This window comes from Trachypithecus francoisi, unplaced genomic scaffold (assembly GCF_009764315.1).
Source record: "Trachypithecus francoisi isolate TF-2019V2 unplaced genomic scaffold, Tfra_2.0 Lachesis_group5, whole genome shotgun sequence".
Lineage (NCBI taxonomy): Eukaryota > Metazoa > Chordata > Mammalia > Primates > Cercopithecidae > Trachypithecus > Trachypithecus francoisi.
This window is the reverse complement of record NW_022681470.1, coordinates 135,984,292-136,001,823: the sequence shown is the minus strand read 5'-3', so window position 1 is coordinate 136,001,823 and position 17,532 is coordinate 135,984,292. Positions and strand designations below refer to the sequence as shown.

The following is a 17,532-nucleotide window of genomic DNA, read 5'->3' as shown; positions in this document are numbered from 1 at the left end:
TGGGTGGGAACACGCCTCGCCTACCTTTGTCGGGGTCCAGGGGGTTCAGGGAGGTGGCCAGATTGGCGAACTAGAGGAAGGAGAAGAAAATGGGTGAGGGTCCCGCCGCCTGGCGCCCCTCCCGCGCCCCCAGTGGCCCGCTGTGCGCACCTCGCCCATGACGGCGATGGGGGTCTCGCCCTTGGCCTGGGCTACGCGGTGCTCGATCAGGTAGTACATGTACTCGTCGTAGAGCAGCCGGATGAGGTGGAAGGAGCCGAAGCTGGCGGCGCTGCGCAGGGTCAGGTCCCGGATCACCATGGAGCTGGGTATGGCGACGGAGAGGAGACCGTCAGGCCCCGTCTGGCCCAACCCCTCGACCCCTCCCCGCTGCGATGTGCCCGGGCCTCGCGCCAGCCCAGTGACTCAGGCTGGACCCCAGCACAGCCTTCCCCCGGGCGCGTATGGTACAGAGCCCAGGGCCCCAGCCCGCCCACCCAGCCTGCAGGCTCGGGTCGTCTTAGAAGAGCAACTGAGTCCCCCAGGGGCCCAGGGCCTTCCCTGGTGCAGTCCGGGCCCGATCCCGCCATGCGCGCACCTGTAGAAGGACCACTTGAGAAGGAAGAGCTTGGCGGCCTTGGGGAAGCCGGCGCTGCCCTGGTAGGGCTTGAGCACCTGGCTCACCACGCCGTCCAGCCAGGCCGCCCACTGCTCCAGCGAGTTCTGCTGCTGCAGCGTCACCTTGAAGTCCTGCTCCAGCCGCTGCACCACGCGGTCCTCGCAACGGCACACCCACGAGGCCTGCTCCTGGGGCACACCGGATGGGCGGGCGCCCAGGGCTCAGCCGCCATCACCCCGGCCTGGCCCGCCCCCCTGGGCTGCCCCTCATTCGCCCGCCCCGCCCCGCACTCACCTGCACGTTGGCGAAGTCCACGCGGTTGAGGTCGCTCAGCATCTGGTTGATCTGCGCGGTGTTCTGCAGCACAGCGCGCGCCGCCTGCGCCAGGTGGTTGAGGGACGTGTAGCGCCGCAGTGTCTGCGCGAAGGCGCCGGCCGCGGCCACCTGCGTGCAGGGATGGGGGGCTTGCTGCTTTCAAGGAACCCCAGCCCGCCAGCCCTGGCCCCACCCCGAGGCAACCTCCTTCAGCCTGTTTCCTTTTTCCTAAAAAAGGAGGGATGTGTCTCGCTACTTTTGTTGGGATCCAGAAGGATCGCGACCTTCAAACTTTGGGTGTCCACTCGTAAGCGCCCCCCAAAATTCAATTAATTGTATTCTGACCAGGGCACAATATTTTTTTAATGTATTTTTATTTTTTAAAATAACAGTTGAGACAGGATCTCGCCATGTCGCCCAGACTAGTCTCAAACTTCTGGCTTCAAGAGATCCTCCTGTCTTTGCCTCCCGAAGTGTTGGAAGTAAGCCACCGTGCCAGGAAAGGCTTTTTTTTGTTTGTTTTTGTTTTTGTTTTTTTTTTTTTGAGACGGAGTCTCGCTCTGTCGCCCAGGCTGGAGTGCAGTGGCCAGATCTCAGCTCACTGCAAGCTCCGCCTCCCGGGTTCACGCCATTCTCCTGCCTCAGCCTCCCGAGCAGCTGGGACTACAGGCGCCCGCCACCTCGCCCGGCTAGGTTTTGTATTTTTTTAGTAGAGACGGGGTTTCACCATTTTGGCCAGGATGATCTCGATCTCCTGACCTCGTGATCCGCCCATCTCGGCCTCCCAAAGTGCTGGGATTACAGGCTTGAGCCACCGCGCCCGGCCCTTTTTTTTTTTTTAAATGAAAGAACACAAGAGAAAATATGGAGGGCACTGCGCAGAAAGGGCAAATCCTGCTTTGATAAACATGTTTCATTTTCTTTCTCTCTTTTTTTTTTTGACACTGAATCTCACTCTGTAGCCGAGGCTGGAGTGCAGGGGCGTGATCTGGGCTCACTGCAACCTCCACCTCCTGGGGTCAAGCGATTCTCGTGTCTCAGCCTCCTGAGTAGCTGTGATCATAGGCGCACACCACCACGCCAGGCTAATTTTTGTATTTTTAGTAGACAGGGTTTCACCATGTTGGCCAGGCTAGTCTTGAACTCCTGACCTCAAGTGATCCGCCCGCCTCAGCCTCCCAAAGTGCTGGGATTACAGGCATGAGCCACTGCGCCTGGCCTCATTTTCTGTTATACCCTGGAATCTCAGCTCTGGGAGAGGACAGGGGTTTTGTCCGTCTTGTTCATTGCTGTGTACTGAGAAGGAGGTTGTGTGAATACATGAATATATGAGTCTTGCTGGTTCTGAAGGGTTGCTCCTGGATCTGGCATCTACTGTCTCCACAGGCCCCAGTACCTGCCCTGTGCCCAGCGGTGGGTTTTTTTCTCCCCCAACCACATCCCATCAAATTCCTCACATCTAAGTAGTTAGTAAATGTGCATCTTTTGATGAAAAAGGCAAGTATTATGTTTCCTTATAGATGTTGTTGCCTTTCTTAAAAAGTTTTATCTGTCTCTGCACACCTGAAGCACTTTCTTTTTTTTTTTTTTTTTTGACAGAGTCTTGCTCTGTTGCCCAGGCTGGAGTGCAGGTGCAGTGGTGCCATCTTGGCCTCCTGGGTTCATGCCATTCTGTTGCCTCAGCCTCCCCAGCAGCTCTGACTACAGGCGCATGCCGCCACATCTGGCTAATTTTTTTTTTGGTATTTTTAGTAGAGACGGGGTTTCACCGTGTTCGCCAGGATGGTCTCCATCTCCTGACCTCGTGATCCGCCCGCCTCGGCCTCCCAAAGTGCTGGGATTACAGGCATGAGCCACCGCGCCCGGCCACACATGAAGCACTTTCTAGCAAGGCTGTCTAAAGGGAACTACTGTATGTTTGCAGTTGGTTTTTATTTTTGAAAGATGCTGTGTTGAGTACAGTAACACCACAAAGGGGTTGCATTTCAGAAGTGAGTGCCTGAGGACACTGGTTTATAAAGACATTGCCCAGGGTGCTCCCCGAGGCGGAGAGGGTCTCCCCTTCCCTCACAGGCATCACCCCTGGAACAGGCGTGGGGACAAATCTTACCCCGCCCCTGGGGAGCAGAGGAGACGGGGGGGGGGGCCTAAGCCCCAGAGACGAGAGAAAGGGACCCCCCACACCCTTACCTTCACCCGCAGCATCTCCTCGGGGATATTGACCATGGCGTGGGTGAGCCAGCTCTCCAGGCTCTTGGCAAAGTTCCGGATCGCTTGGGTCAAGGCACCTGTGGGCGGTGGTGGGGGCCGGTCAGGGCAGGGCGGGGGTATGTGGGGCAGGGGGTGCTGAGCAGGCCAAGCACTCACTGGGGATGGGCCGCAGCACGTCGGGGATGAGGATTTCCACCAGGCCCTGGTACAGCACGTTGTCACAGTGCTTGGTCCATTGGAGCACGGGCTCGAACTTGGAGAGCAGCACCAGGATGGCTTTGGGCAGTCGCTTCTCGGCCTCATCATGCCTGCGGGCACCCACCCCACCCCGGGTCACTGGGGCACTCTATGGTCCTGCCCCCATTGTCAGAAGGGAACAGGTACCCCCTGTCCCTGACCCAGGGTCACTGGAGTACTCTGTGGTTCTCCCCCAGTGTCAGAAGGCACAGGTGCCCCCTTACCCCCACTCCAGGATCACTGGGGCACTCTGTGGTGTTGTCTCCAGTGCCAGAAGACACAGGTACCCCCTTACTCCCACCCAGGGTCACTGGGGCACTCTATGGTCCTGTCCCAAGTGCCAGAAAGGCACAGGTATAGCTTGTCCCCAACCCAGGGTCACTGGGGCACTCTGTGGCCCTGCCCCCAGCATCAGACCCCCACCCCCAGCCCAGGGTCAGGTAAGTACCCCTGCCTCCCGAGGATCCCCAGGGTCCGGCTGGCACAGGCCCGGGGGGTGGGACGGGATCCTACACCCTACCCTGCACACAGGGGTCACACAAATTCCAGAACCTGCCACTCCAGGGAGGAGATGGTGCCCTGCCCCATGCCTGGGCTTGGTCAGGCACGCCACCCCCGACTCTGAGTGTCACACTCCACACAGCCAAGGGCATGTGTACCCCACAAACTGCAGGGGACAAGCAGGTGCCCCAACCCTGGGTGTCAACGTCACCTGAGGTCCCACCCTCCTCCCCCCTTGCCGGGCAGTACTCACACGGCCAGCGGCGGCGCCTCGCTGGGCTGGCTGAGGTTGTACCTCCAGAAGGTCTTCCACAGCGTCTCCACCAGGGTGAACTGCAGGTTCACCATGACATCGACAATGGCCTGTGGCAGAGGCAGATGCTCAGGGAGGCTGCGGGCAGCATGACCCTCCCATGCCCATGGCTGCGTCCCCATTCGCTTGCCTGCCCACCTGGCTACCCTACCTCACAGTGTTCCCGGTACAGGACCTGGAAGGCTTTGATGTCGCCGGGCCCAACGCCCTCAGGCAGCACCTTGCCCTGGAGGTCGAGCTCTGTGAAGTCAGGGAGGCTCCGAGAGGCATCTGCGGGGCCGGGGGGGAACCATGAGGCCCTTCATCCCCCGTGCCTGCCCACCCTGGGCTCCCAGAGTTGTCCCTTTCTCATCAGACTGGGGTCCCCCCAAGTGCCGGTGAGAGACAAGGCTCCGTTGGGGCGAGCGCCTGGCCTGGGCCCAGGATGGGGAGGACTTGAGGGCCCACACTCCACTGGCAGAGAGGACAGGAGGGTCTTGTGCCAGCCCCGCCTGTCTGCTGAGTGGCAGCACCGCGCCAGCCCTCAGGACGTGGGCCTCTGAGTCCCGGCTGCAACACAGCACCCACCTGGCAAGGGAACGGGTAGGCCCCCAGGGCACAGTCAGGACCACAGGACGCTGCCCTGAGCCTGAGCACCCCAGGTTGGGGCTAGCCACGGACAGTAGCCCTGGGGATGCCCCTCGACTCTGCCAGAAGTATTGTTCCCCATCCTCCCCTATGTCCTCAGGCACGGACGGGACAAATGGGATGTCCTGGCCTCCATGGCAGGTGAGGAAATGAGCTCCACGTGCTCAGGATCGAGGGTGTGTGGCTGGACTATGGGTTCCAAGGGTTTGCTTGTTTACTTAGCATCCTTTGGCCCTGTTTTCATGGATTGTTATTTACTTTGTCTTTTTTTTTTTTTTTTTCTTTTAAGAGATGGGGTCCTGCTATGTTGCCCAGGCTGGTCTCCAACTCCTGGACTCAAGCAATTCCTCCCACCTCGGCCTCCCAAAGTACTGGGATTATATACATGAGCCACCGCATCTGGCCTTTTTTATTTTCCTGAGACAGAGTCTCACTCACTCTGTTGCCCAGGCTGGAGTACAATGGTGCGATCTTGGCTCACTGCAACCTCCGCCTCCCAGGTTCAAGCAATTCTGCTTCAGCCTCCTGAGTAGTTGGGATTACAGGCACCCGCCACCATGCCGGGCTAATTTTGGTATTTTTAGTAGAGATGGGGATTCACCATGTTGACTAGGCTGGTCTCGAACCCTTGACCTCAAGCATTTCCTCTAGCCTCAGCCTCCCAAAGTGCTGTGATTACAGACATGAACCACTGCACTCAGCCTTTTTTTAAGTTTACTTTTAGAAACACTGGGTACATGCCTGCCTTCTTGGCAAGTGAGCGGTTCTAGCCCCGTGGACACCACGGCTGTGGGATGGCTCGACAGGAAAGTGAGTGGGCCTCACAGGACTCACGAGGTAAGAGGACCTGCCGTCATATCTCCAACAAGTGACCACGTCCAACTGGGTGGGATTTGAAATCTCATGTAGGCTGGGCATGGTGGCTCACGCCTGTAATCCCAGAACTTTGGGAGGCCAAGGCGGGAGGATCACTTCAGGTCAGGAGTTCAAGACCAGCCTGGCCAACAGGGTGAAACCCCATCTCTACTAAAAATACTAAAATTAGCCAGGCATGGCGGCTCATGCCTGTAGTTCCAGCTACTCAGGAGGCTGAGGCAGGAGAATCACTTGAACCCAGAAGGCGGAGGTGGCAGTGAGCCAGGATGGTGTCACTGCACTCCAGACTGGGTGACAGAGAATCTGTCTCAAAAAAATCAATAAACAAACAAAAATAAAGAAAATCTCATGTAGCATAAAGGGTATTCACTGGGGAGCTCAGAACCCCAGAGAAATACTTTGCATTGAAAGAAATGAGAATCGGCCGGGCGCGGTGGCTCAAGCCTGTAATCCCAGCACTTTGGGAGGCCGAGACGGGTGGATCACGAGGTCAGGAGATCGAGACCATCCTGGCTAACATGGTGAAACCCCGTCTCTACTAAAAATACAAAAAACTAGCCGGGCGAGGTGGCGGGCGCCTGTAGTCCCAGCTACTCGGGAGGCTGAGGCAGGAGAATGGCGTGAACCCGGGAGGCGGAGCTTGCAGTGAGCCGAGATTGCGCCACTGCACTCCAGCCCGGGCGACAGAGCGAGACTCTGCCTCAAAAAAAAAAAAAAAAAAAAAATACAAAAAATTAGCCGGGCGAGATGGCGGGCGCCTGTAGTCCCAGCTACTCGGGAGGCTGAGGCAGGAGAATGGCGTAAACCCGGGAGGCGGAGCTTGCAGTGAGCCGCGATCGCGCCACTGCACTCCAGCCTGGGTGACAGAGCGAGATTCCATCTCAAAAAAAAAAAAAAAAAAAAAAAAGAAATGAGAATCTACCTTGAAGAAGGATTCTGGGGACAGAACTGTCACTGTGGACGGAGACTGTGATGTCTCCCCCACCCCCTGCTGGTCCTCAGGCATCTCCACCAAGCCCTCCCCAGCTCAGAAGCTGCCTGCCGCCATCCGGCTTTGGGAACCATCTGTACGGGGCCGGGGGGCAGTGGCTGGGGAAGCACAGGCCAGGGAGCTCTCACCCAGAAACTGCTGGTACTGCTGCACCTGGGCACTGATGTCCGACAGCCCCGTGCTCGGCTGCTGCCCCACCGCCACGCCGTTGGTCATGCCTTCCATCTTCTGGATGGGCTTGAGCCTGGAGTAGAATGGGCAGGCGGGCTGGCTGCTGGGGACCGGCCTGTATGCCCTTCCCTGCCTGCCCTGCCCCGGGTCCGGTCCTGCTCTCCTACCTCTGCTTCTGCGAGAAGGGCTGGCCCCGCATGGCCATGTGCTGCTGGTCCTCCATCAGTCGCAACAGGGGTGAGCTGGCCTTGATGCGCAGGCCGTAGTAGTGGTACTTGGAGTTGCCCCTGGGAGGGAGGTGGAGGGGAAGGGCTGGGCTGGGGGTCTGCTGGCTGGCCAGCCATGGAGCGCCTCACAGCACACCCATCTCCTCTCTATTAGGGGAACAGATGGAGAGACGCCTGCCCTGCAGAGCTGGGGGTGCTGCACTGAGGAGGCACAGGGGCTGTGGGTGTTGGGAGAGGTCCAGTACTTTGCCCAAGATTATACATAAATGAATGGCTGAATGGCTGAATGAGGTGATGCTGAAGCTGGGAACGGGAACCGAGACATGAGCGGGGGTGAGCCACGGGGGTTGCAAAGGAGAGGAAGAGAGGGGTGGGTTCATGGGATGGCTTCTTGTTCCTTCCCGCGTGAATTCACCGACTCACAGGCCCTGAGGAAGCACTGACTAGGTGCAACCCCGCGTCATCAAGGTACAAGCATTGCAGACGGACCAGAACAACTGAAATAAGTCACGTAAAAGGCACGTGTGGGCTGGGCATGGTGGCTCATGTCTATAATCCTAGCACTTTGGGAGGCCAAGATCACCTGAGGACAGGAGTTCAAGACCAGCCTGGCCAACATAGCAAAACCCTGTCTCTACTAAAAATATTTTTTAAAAATTAGCTGGGCATGGTGGCGCATGCTTGTAATCCCAAGGTACTCAAGAGGCTGAGGCATGAGAATGGCTTGAACCTGTGAGGCGGAGGTTGCAGTGAGCCGAGATTGAGCCACTGCACTCCAGCCTGGGCCACAGAGTGAGACTCTGTCTCCAAAGACAAAAAAAAAAAAGGCACGTGTGAGGGTGTTCAATGCTAGAGAGAAAAATAAAGCAGGGTTTGGGGTGTCGGGCGGGGGAGAGGGAGGAGGCTGCGGTTTCGGTTGAGGCAGTCAGGGGATGTGTGAGTAAGGAAGGGTGAGAAACATGAGGTGGAAGGCACCGCCAGTGCAAAGGCCTGGGGTGGGAGTGAGCCTCGTGGAGGCCGGGGGGGCTGGGCTGGATTGGACTGCCCAAGATGACTTGGAGTTGGAGGTGGGCCTTGGTGTGCCCGCCAGTTCCCCAGGGGCTGCTGGGAGTAGATGGACGGCCCTACCTGGTGCCCAGACGGCGAGTTCGCAGGCCCATGAAGACGGAGCGGATGAGCTTGCCGAAGGAGGCGGCGTTGACGGGCTCCAGCTTCTGCTCCTGGCAGTGCAGCAGGTAGTGGCAGTAGAGGGTACTCCGTGGCAGACTCACGCCCTCAGCCGTCTCATAGTTGTCCAGGAGCCACTGGACCTGGGGCCGGAGGCAGATGGGAGAGCACCAGTCAGAGGCGCTTCTGTCACCTCTGAGTGCTGGGGCTGAGTGCCCATATCGACTTCCAGCTGGGATCCTGACAGCCACGCCCACCATAAGTTAGCACATCCTACTGCCATCCTCCCCAGGAACTATGTCACACAGAACTCTCTAGAACTGCACTGTCCAATACAGTTGCCATGTGCAGCTAAACACATTAAGGGCTGGACATGGCTCACCCCTTTAGTTCTAGCACTTTGGGGGGCTAAGGTGGGAGGATCACTTGAGCCCAGCCTGGGCAACATAGGGAGACCCTGTCTCTACCAACGAATTTTTTTAAAAATTAGCTAGTGTTGGCCGGGCGCGGTGGCTCAATCCCAGTGCTGGTGCTGTAATCCCAGCACTTTGGGAGGCCGAGACGGGCGGATCACGATGTCAGGAGATTGAGACCATCCTGGCTAACACGGTGAAACTCCATCTCTACTAAAAAAATACAAAAAACTAGCTGGGCGAAGTGGCGGGCACCTGTAGTTCCAGCTACTTGGGAGGCTGAGGCAGGAGAATGGCGTAAACCCGGGAGGCAGAGCTTGCAGTGAGCTGAGATCCGGCCACTGCATTCCAGCCTGGGCGACAGAGTGAGACTCCGTCTCAAAAAAAAAAAAAAAAAAAAATTAGCTAGTGTTGTGGTGAACGCCTGCAGTCCCAGGTATTTGGGAGGGTGAGGCAAGAGGATCCCTTCAGCTCAGAAATTCAAGGCTGCAGTCGCCTGTGGTTGAGCCAGTGTACTCCAGCCTGGATAACAGTGAGACCTGGTCTCAAAAAAAAAAAAAAAAAAAAAAATTAGCAGGGCGTGGTGGCTTACGCCTATAATCCCAGAATTTTGGGAGGCCAAGGCAGGTGGGTGGGTCATGAGATTAGGAGATTGAGGCCAGCCTGGTCAATATTGTGAAACCCCATCTCTACTAAAAATACAAAAATTAGCTGGGAGTGGTGGTGTGCGCCTATAGTCCCAGCTGCTTGGGAGGCTGAGACAGGAGAATCGTTTGAACCTGGGAGGCAGAGGTTGCAGTGAGCCAATATCGCACCACTGCACTCCAGCCTGTGCGACAGGCAAGATTCCTTCTAAAAAAAAAAAAAAAAAATTGTATTAATTTATGTAGAGTGAAAAAAATCAAATTTCCAAGCCAGGAGCGGTGGCTCATGCCTGTAATCCCAGCACTTTGGGAGGCCGAGGCGGGCGGATCACCTGAAGTCAGAAGTTAGAGACCAGCCTGGCTAACATGGTGAAACCCTGTCTCTACTAAAAATACAAAAATTTGTATTTTTGTGTGGTGGTGGGCACCTGTCATCCCAGCTACTCAAGAAGCTGAGGCACAAAAATTGCTTGAACTTGGGAGGTGGGAAGGTTGTAGTGAACTGAGATTGTGCCACTGCACTCCAATCTGTGTGATGAGAGCAAAACTCCATCTTCAAAAAAGAAAAAAAAAAAGACTAGACTAGAAGCCAGGCTACATCAGGACCATGAGGGACCACCAGGACCACCCGCGCTGACCCACCCCACAGTCACACAATTGTTGAAGGGCCCGGTTGGGGTTGGAATCCAGGGCTGCCCCACGGACTTCACATAGCCTCTTCTAAGCACAGGGAGGTTCCAGCACCAGCCTTCCCAATGGTGGAAGAACCCTGTTCAGGAAGCTCCCCATGGCAGTGCTGGCTTCTCTCTGCCCTCATTGTCTATTCTCTATCATCAATTTTAATCAGAATAGATGGCTGGGAGGATCGCCTGAGGCCAGGATTTCGAGACCAGCCTAGGCAACAGAGTGAGATCCTGTCTCTACAAAAAAAAAATTTTTAAATCGGCCAGGCGTGGTGGCTCACGTCTATAATCCCAGCACTTTGGGAGGCCAAGGAGGGTGGATCACGAGGTCAGGAGATTGAGAACATCCTGGCCAACATGGTGAAACCCCGTCTCTACTAAAAATACAAAAATTAGCTGAGCAGAGTGGCGCGCTTGTAGTCCCAGCTACTTGGGAGGCTGGGGCAGGAGAATCGCTTGAATCCAGGAGGCGGAGGTTGCAGTGAGCTGAGATCGCGCCACTGCACTTCAGCCTGGCAACAGAGTGAGACTCAGTCTTAAACAAACAAAAAAAGCCAGACATGGTGGTGCACGCCTGTAGTCCCAGCTACTTGCGAGGATCACTTGAGCCTAGGAGTTTGAGGCTGCAGTGAGCTACGATTATACCACTGTGCTTCAGCCTGGACGACAGAGCAAAACCCTGTCTCAAAAAAAAGAGAATAGACAGCACTTTTTTTTTTTTTTTGAAACAGAATCTCGCTGTCTCCCAGGCTTGAGTGCAGTGGCGCAGTCTCTGCTCACTGCAACCTCCACCTCCCAAGTTCAAGCAATTCTCGTGCCTCACCCTCTCAAGTAGCTGGGATTACAGGTGCATACCACCATGCCTGGCTAGTTTTTGTATTTTTAGTAGCGATGGAGTTTCACCATATCGGTTGGGCTGGTTTTGAACTCCCGACCTCAGGTGATCCACCTACTTCGGTCTCCCAAAGTCCTGGGATTACAGGTGTGAGCCACAGCGCACAGCCAACAATAGACACTTCTGTAGTATTGTTTTAAGAAGTTCATGCCTATCAACTGAGGCCCAGAGAGGCTGAGTAATTTATCTGAGGCTACACAGCATTCAATCCCAGGACATCTGCATATGTGCTCTTCATTGGAGGTCACACAGGCTCCTGCTAACGGTGGTTGGTAACCACTGTCATGGACTTGGCTTCTAGTGCCCACCACCCACCACCGCCTGCCTCCTCTGGGGCCCGGGCTGGGGCACTTACCGTGGCTGGCGAGGCACGGGTGGTGTGGGAGTAAGACTGGCTGGCACTGCCCAGCATGTAGCCACCTTGGATCACGTAGGTGCCTGCTCCACTGCCGCCGCCTCCGGTGCTGCCACTGCCACCCCCGCCACTGCCTCCCCCGCCGCCGCCGCCACCACCACTGCCACCACCTCCGCTGCTGTTGCTGGCCCCAGCCCCAGTGCTGGTGGAGCTGGCGACGACCTGGCTGCCGGACACGTACATGGGCATGGAGCCACTGCTGGCCACTGCCTGGGAGGTGGCGGGGGTGCTGACCTGGGCGGCCGTGCCCGCGGCCTCGTAGTAGCTGGTGCTTGCCGTCTGCGTGTACAGCGGCGTCTCGGGGTAGGGGTAGGTACTGGAACGGCTAGGAAAGAGGCAAAGCCGGGGTAGAGTCAGGGGGATGAGAACTGGGGGACCAAGGTGCATGACTAGGCAGGAAGGGGGGTACCAGGAGGGGACTGGGGAAGCAGCAGCCCCCTGCAGCAAGGAGCAGATCCTAGCATGCACCTACAATGGACTGGGTACCATCCTGAGTGCCTGATGGGTAGTATTTCATATAATCATCAAAGCAGCCAGTCCTCTGGCATTGGAGTCACCTTCCCCACTTCGGAAATTAGGAAATCAAGATAGAAGGGTTGGCCGGGCGCGGTGGCTCAAGCCTGTAATCCCAGCACTTTGGGAGGCCGAGACGGGCAGATCACGAGGTCAGGAGATCGAGACCATCCTGGCTAACACGGTGAAACCCCGTCTCTACTAAAAATACAAAAACTAGCCGGGCGAGGTGGCGGGCGCCTGTAGTCCCAGCTACTGTGGAGGCTGAGGCAGGAGAATGGCTTAAACCCAGGAGGCGGAGCTTGCAGTGAGCTGAGATCTGGCCACTGCACTCCAGTCCAGGCGACAGAGCAAGACTCTGCCTCAAAAAAAAAAAAAAAAAAAAGATAGAAGGGTAAGGGAACTCAGCCGGGCATGGTGGCTCCTGCCTGTAATCCCAGCACTTTGGAAAGCAGAGGCAGGAGGATCATTGAAACCCAGGAGGATAGTGAAAACCCATCTCTACAAAAAATATAAAGATTAGCCAGGCGTGGTGGTGCACACCTGCAATCCCAGCTACTTGGGAGGCTGAGGCAGGAGGATCCCTTGAGGCCAGGAGTTCAAGGCTATAGGGAGCTATAACCATACCACCACTGCACCAAAGCCTAGGAGACAGTGAGACTCTGGCTTTTTATTTTTGTTATTTTATTTATTTATTTACTTATTGAGATAGAGTCTCTCTCTGTCACTGAGGCTAGAGTGCAGTGGCACAATCTTGGCTCACTGCAACCTCCGCCTCCTGGGTTCAAGTTATCCTCCTGCCTCGGCCTACCGAGGAGCTGGGAATACAGGGACACATCACCACGCTGGGTTAATTTTCGTATTTTTTTTAGTAAATTCGGGGTTTCACCATGGTGGCCAGGCTGGTCTCGAACTCTTGACCTCAAGTGATAAGCCCACCTCAGTCTCCCACAGTGCTGGAATTACAGGCATGAGCCACATGCCTGTAACCACACCTGGCTGACCCTGTCTTTTTAATTAAAAAAAAAAAAATACTTAAGGGTTAGGGAACTTGCAATGCTACACACTACACACTTCATTAAAAAAATAAAATTGGCAAGTGCTTTGAGTGCCTACGGTGTGCTAGGCACTGTTTTACACACTTTGGACACAGCAATGGACAAGAATGAAAAGCCCCAGTCCCTGCAGGAGCTGACGGTCTAGTTGGGGAGACAGGCAACAAGCCATGTGCAAAGGTTAATGAGAGATCATAACAGAAGGTGATCAGCCAGTGAGTGAAGCAGGAAGGGGGTGGGGCTAAAGAAGGCGACGCTGTGATTGGAGGAGACCATCAGGAATGCAGATATGTTTCCCCTGAGCCAAGCTACCAATCCCAGGCTGGGAAATCCTCTCTCCTTCAGATATCCCGTGACAGGATGGGCACTGGTGACACAGGCTTGAGGCTGCAAATCGTCACAAGCATAAAACCACCAGGGGTTCAACCTCAAGGGGCTGTTAAATAAAAGATGATGGAATCTTACGCAGGGGTGAAAGAGAAGGAGGCAGGGCTAGTTGTCCCCGGAAAGAACAAGCTCCAGAACCTACCACAGGGCAGATAAGAGGCAGAGAAGGGTGGGGACCATGTGACCGAACAATAGGGAAGAATGTGTTGCATGTGGTATGCATGTCTATCATCTGTGAGCGTGGAGGGCTCCATCGAGGGGGACAGGCGGGGGGCACCTCTCACCATCTCACTAAACATCATTGGACGTAGTTTTGATCTTCGAACTCTTTCAAAGTACTAGTGATTAAAAACATAGCATTAGGCCAGGTGCAGTGGCTCACACCTGTAATCCCAGCACTTCGGGAGGACGAGGCGGGTGACTCACTTGAGGTCAGGAGTTTGAGACCAGCCTGGCCAACATGGTGAAACCATCTCTACTAAAAATACAAAAATGAGGCCGGGTGCGGTGGCTCAAGCCTGTAATCCCAGCACTTTGGGAGGCCGAGACGGGTGGATCACGAGGTCAGGAGATCGAGACCATCCTGGCTAACCCGGTGAAACCCCGTCTCTACTAAAAAATACAAAAAACTAGCTGGGCGAGGTGGCGGGCGCCTGTAGTCCCAGCTACTCGGGAGGCTGAGACAGGAGAATGGCGTGAACCCGGGAGGCGGAGCTTGCAGTGAGCTGAGATTCCGCCACTGCACTCCAGCCTGGGGCACAGAGCAAGACTCCGTCTCAAAGAAAAAGAAAAAAAGAAAAAAAATTAGCTAGGCATGGTGGCAGGCGCCTGTAGTCCCAGCTACTCAAGAGGCTGAGGCAGGAGGATCACTTGAACCCAGGAGGCGGAGGGTGTAGTGAGCTGAGATCACACCACTGCATTCCAGCCTGGGTGACAGAGTGAAACTCCACCTCAAAAAAAAAAAAAAAAAGAAAAGAAAAAAAAAAAGAAAAAGGGGGGCGGATAGGCGCAGTGGCTCACACCTGTAATCCCAGCACTTTGGGAGGCCAAGGCGGGTGGATCACCTGAGGTCAGGAGTTCGAGACCAGCCTAGCCAACATAATGAAATCCTGTCTTTACTAAAAATACAAAAAAGCCAGGTGTGGTGGTGGGCTTCTGTAATCCCAGCTACTCAGGAGGCTAAGGCAGGAGAATCGCTTGAACCCTGAAGGAAGAGGTTGCAGTGAGCCAAGACTGCACCATTGCACTCTAGCTGTGCAACAAGAGGGAAACTCCATCTCAAAAAAAATAAAAATAAAATAAACATCCAGAAAGACAGCGTGGTCAGTCAAGAGGTGGCCTGACTCAAACTCTGAAGGTGGCAGGGGAGGGAGCCATGCAGGCCCGAGTGGTTGTGGGTGAACAAAGAGAGGGAGTTGACAGTGGAAGGAGATATGGAAGCATGGTCTTTGTCAGATACCAGGTCCAGCTCTCGATCTTTCTGTCCTGCCCTATGTCTACCACACAAAATGACACCAAGAGCACATGACCTGAGCAAGTGCCCCCACTTCTCCAAGGCGGGGGCCATAGCCTGCTCACTCCTGGGCACCCAGCATGCAATGTGTGCTGCAAAAGTGTTGCTTCAGTAGATGGTTGCTGAATGACTGAATAAATGAATGTGTGTGGCTCTGGATGTCCCCCAGAACAGGACCAGGGATAGAGGCCCAGAGGCTATGGCTTTGGTCTGGGTGGGGATAGGGCTGGCAAAGGGTTGGGAACTTGCAGTAATTCACTCAGAAGGAGAGACAGAAGGAGTGGGCAGTTGACAGCAGGAGTGGCCCCCAACAACTTCTTGTAGCAGAAAAATCCGATAACAACGATGAACTAGATGCAATCACACACACTACGATCACTGAGTGAGGAATTCAGACAGGCAAAGGAGAGACAGCGGAGCCGCTATCAGGGATGGCAGCATGAACCCTCGGACACCGGGCTCCTCTTTGCAATGCTCTGTCTGGCACCTGCCAGCTTGGCTCAACCACACAGTGAAAAGATTAGCAGCACTGGAAAGAAACGGATGGAACTGTGAGGTAGCCGGAAGCCAGGGACTAAGCCTTACGATTCAGGTGCCTAGACCAGGCCCCTTGGGGTCGGTCAGAGCATCATGACCCTAGGACTAAGTCAATCCATGAGCTAACCAATCCCAGTGTTGTCCCCAGAAGAACACGTGGCAGGGACGAAAAAAATCACGCAAATGCAAAGAAAACTGAGTGAAACCTCTAGAAACTAAACCAACAATAACTCTAGTACTGCAGCGATTTCTGTGCAGATGGGAGAGGCAAGGTGGCATGGAGGATCCCCAGTGAGGAGCCAGAGCTGGGACTGAAGTGGGGCCAGGATGTGGCACCTGCCTGACATGGCTCATACACAGGAATGGTAGTGCTGCACCCAGGGAGGGGACGAAGTCCCCTACGCATCACTGGGTGGGGACTGATGACATCGTGGCTGCTGCATCTGTACAGGGGTTATTACACAGCAGCTAAGAGGGTGACCAGGATCCACGAGGACATGTGGGAGAAGAGCCAGGAAAGAAATAAGGTATGGATGGAATGTCCTGCCTCTATTTCTGACCCAAAAAAGGGGATAAAGGCTGGACACAGTGGCTCATGCCTATAATCCCAGCACTTTGGGAGGCCAAGAGGGGAGGATCACTTGAGTCCAAGAGTTCGAGGAGATGAGCCTGGGCAACATGGCAAAACCCCATCTCTCCAAAAATAAAAAATTTAGCTGAGCGTGGTCGTGCACACCTGTAGTCCCAGCTACTAGGGAGGCTGAGGTAAGAGGATTGCTTGAGCCCGTGAGCTGCAGTGAGCCCTGATCGTACCACTTCTCTCTGGCCTGGGTGACAGAGTGAGACCCTGTCTCAAAAAAAAGAGAAAAAAAGAGGCCACTGTGGTGGCTCATGCCTGTAATCCCAGCACTTTGGGAGGTGAGGCGGGTGGATCACGAGGTCAGGAATTCAAGACCAGCCTGACCAACATGGTGAAACCCCATCTCTACTAACAGTACAAAAATTAGCTGGGTGTGATGGTGTGTGCCTGTAATCCCAGCTACTCGGGGCTGAGGCACGAGAATCGCTTGCACCCAGGAGGCGGAGGTTGCAGTGAGCCGAGATCATGCCACTGCACTCCAGCCTGGCGACAGAGTAAGACTCCATCTCAAAAAAAAAAGAAAGAAAGAAAAAAAATGGGTAGAGGGCTAGAGTTTCTGTTCTTAGAGTATCTCTGGAAGGAAACAAAGAAACCGGTTACAGCATCCCCTATGGGACAGGGTTGAGAGTCAAATTACTTTTTTTTTTTGAGATGGAGTCTCGCTCTATCGCCCAGGCTGGGGTTGCAGTGGCACGATCAGGTCACTGCAACTTCTGCCTCCTGGGTTCAATCAATTCTTCTGCCTCAGCCTACTGAGTAGCTTGAATTACAGGTGCCTGCCACCACGTCTGGCTAACTTTTGTATTTTTAGTAGAGACAGGGTTTCACCATGTTGGCCAGGCTAGTCTTGAACTCCTGACCTCAAGTGATCCACCCACTTAGGCCTCCCAAAGTGTTGGGATTACAGACGTGAGCTACCGCGCCTGGTCATTTTATTTTTGGTTAAAAACCAGGCTCATTTGACTCCCAAGCCCCAAGCTACGCCAGGGTGCCTTTTCCAACATTCGAGGGTCCCTCTGCTTCGCCACTTTTCATGACTGTGGCGGCCCCTGGGGAGTGCCCACCTGTGTGTCCGTCACCTGAGGCCTTGAAGGCCAGATGGCCTGCTGGGAGCTGGGACTGGGGCCTGGTAACCTGGGAGCCTGGGGAGGGTCCAGGGAAGATCCGACTCCCTCACCCACCCCTCTCCCTTCACTTACATGGCACTGGCCGTATAGCTGGCATCGCCGCCCTCCACATACTGCACCTGGCTGGAGTACACGTGTGGGACGGGCACCTGCTGGAGCTGCTGCACCTGGGGCAGAGGAAGGGCACGTGGAGGGTCAGGCGTGGGCCAGCTCCTACAGTTCTGCCTCTAAAGGGCTGGTGTCCACCCAGGCTATCCCTGACGCCCAGCTCCCGGACCCCAAGGGTGGCTTCCAGACTCTCAACAAAACACCCTGGAGGAGGCCAGGGCTGGGGATCAGGAAGAGCTGTGTCAGGAGGAGAAGCCGGGACTCTTGGCTTCGACTGGGGACAGCAAGGGTGGGGCCTGACGGGCAGAGTAGGGGACCCGAGACGGGTCTTGCAGTGGGCGTGAAGGTTGGATCCCAGGCACCGGGAC

At 55.3% G+C, this 17,532-nt stretch overlaps 1 protein-coding gene across 8 annotated transcripts in view; it reads right to left on the bottom strand.

Annotated features, from left to right (window-relative positions):
• Positions 1 to 17,532, bottom strand: part of RFX1 (regulatory factor X1) — a 49,786-nt gene that overhangs the window by 1,438 nt on the left and 30,816 nt on the right. For all 8 annotated transcript variants that reach the window (XM_033195888.1, XM_033195889.1, XM_033195886.1 and 5 more), the window contains 13 exons: positions 17,129 to 17,223; positions 11,225 to 11,609; positions 8,196 to 8,377; positions 7,008 to 7,127; positions 6,798 to 6,913; positions 4,327 to 4,445; positions 4,116 to 4,225; positions 3,281 to 3,432; positions 3,104 to 3,201; positions 893 to 1,042; positions 578 to 786; positions 151 to 304; positions 25 to 70 (listed from right to left, as the gene is read on the bottom strand). In XM_033195888.1, the coding sequence (XP_033051779.1) occupies positions 25 to 70; positions 151 to 304; positions 578 to 786; positions 893 to 1,042; positions 3,104 to 3,201; positions 3,281 to 3,432; positions 4,116 to 4,225; positions 4,327 to 4,445; positions 6,798 to 6,913; positions 7,008 to 7,127; positions 8,196 to 8,377; positions 11,225 to 11,609; positions 17,129 to 17,223 (1,936 nt within the window). The remainder of the gene's footprint in view (positions 1 to 24; positions 71 to 150; positions 305 to 577; positions 787 to 892; positions 1,043 to 3,103; positions 3,202 to 3,280; positions 3,433 to 4,115; positions 4,226 to 4,326; positions 4,446 to 6,797; positions 6,914 to 7,007; positions 7,128 to 8,195; positions 8,378 to 11,224; positions 11,610 to 17,128; positions 17,224 to 17,532) is intronic.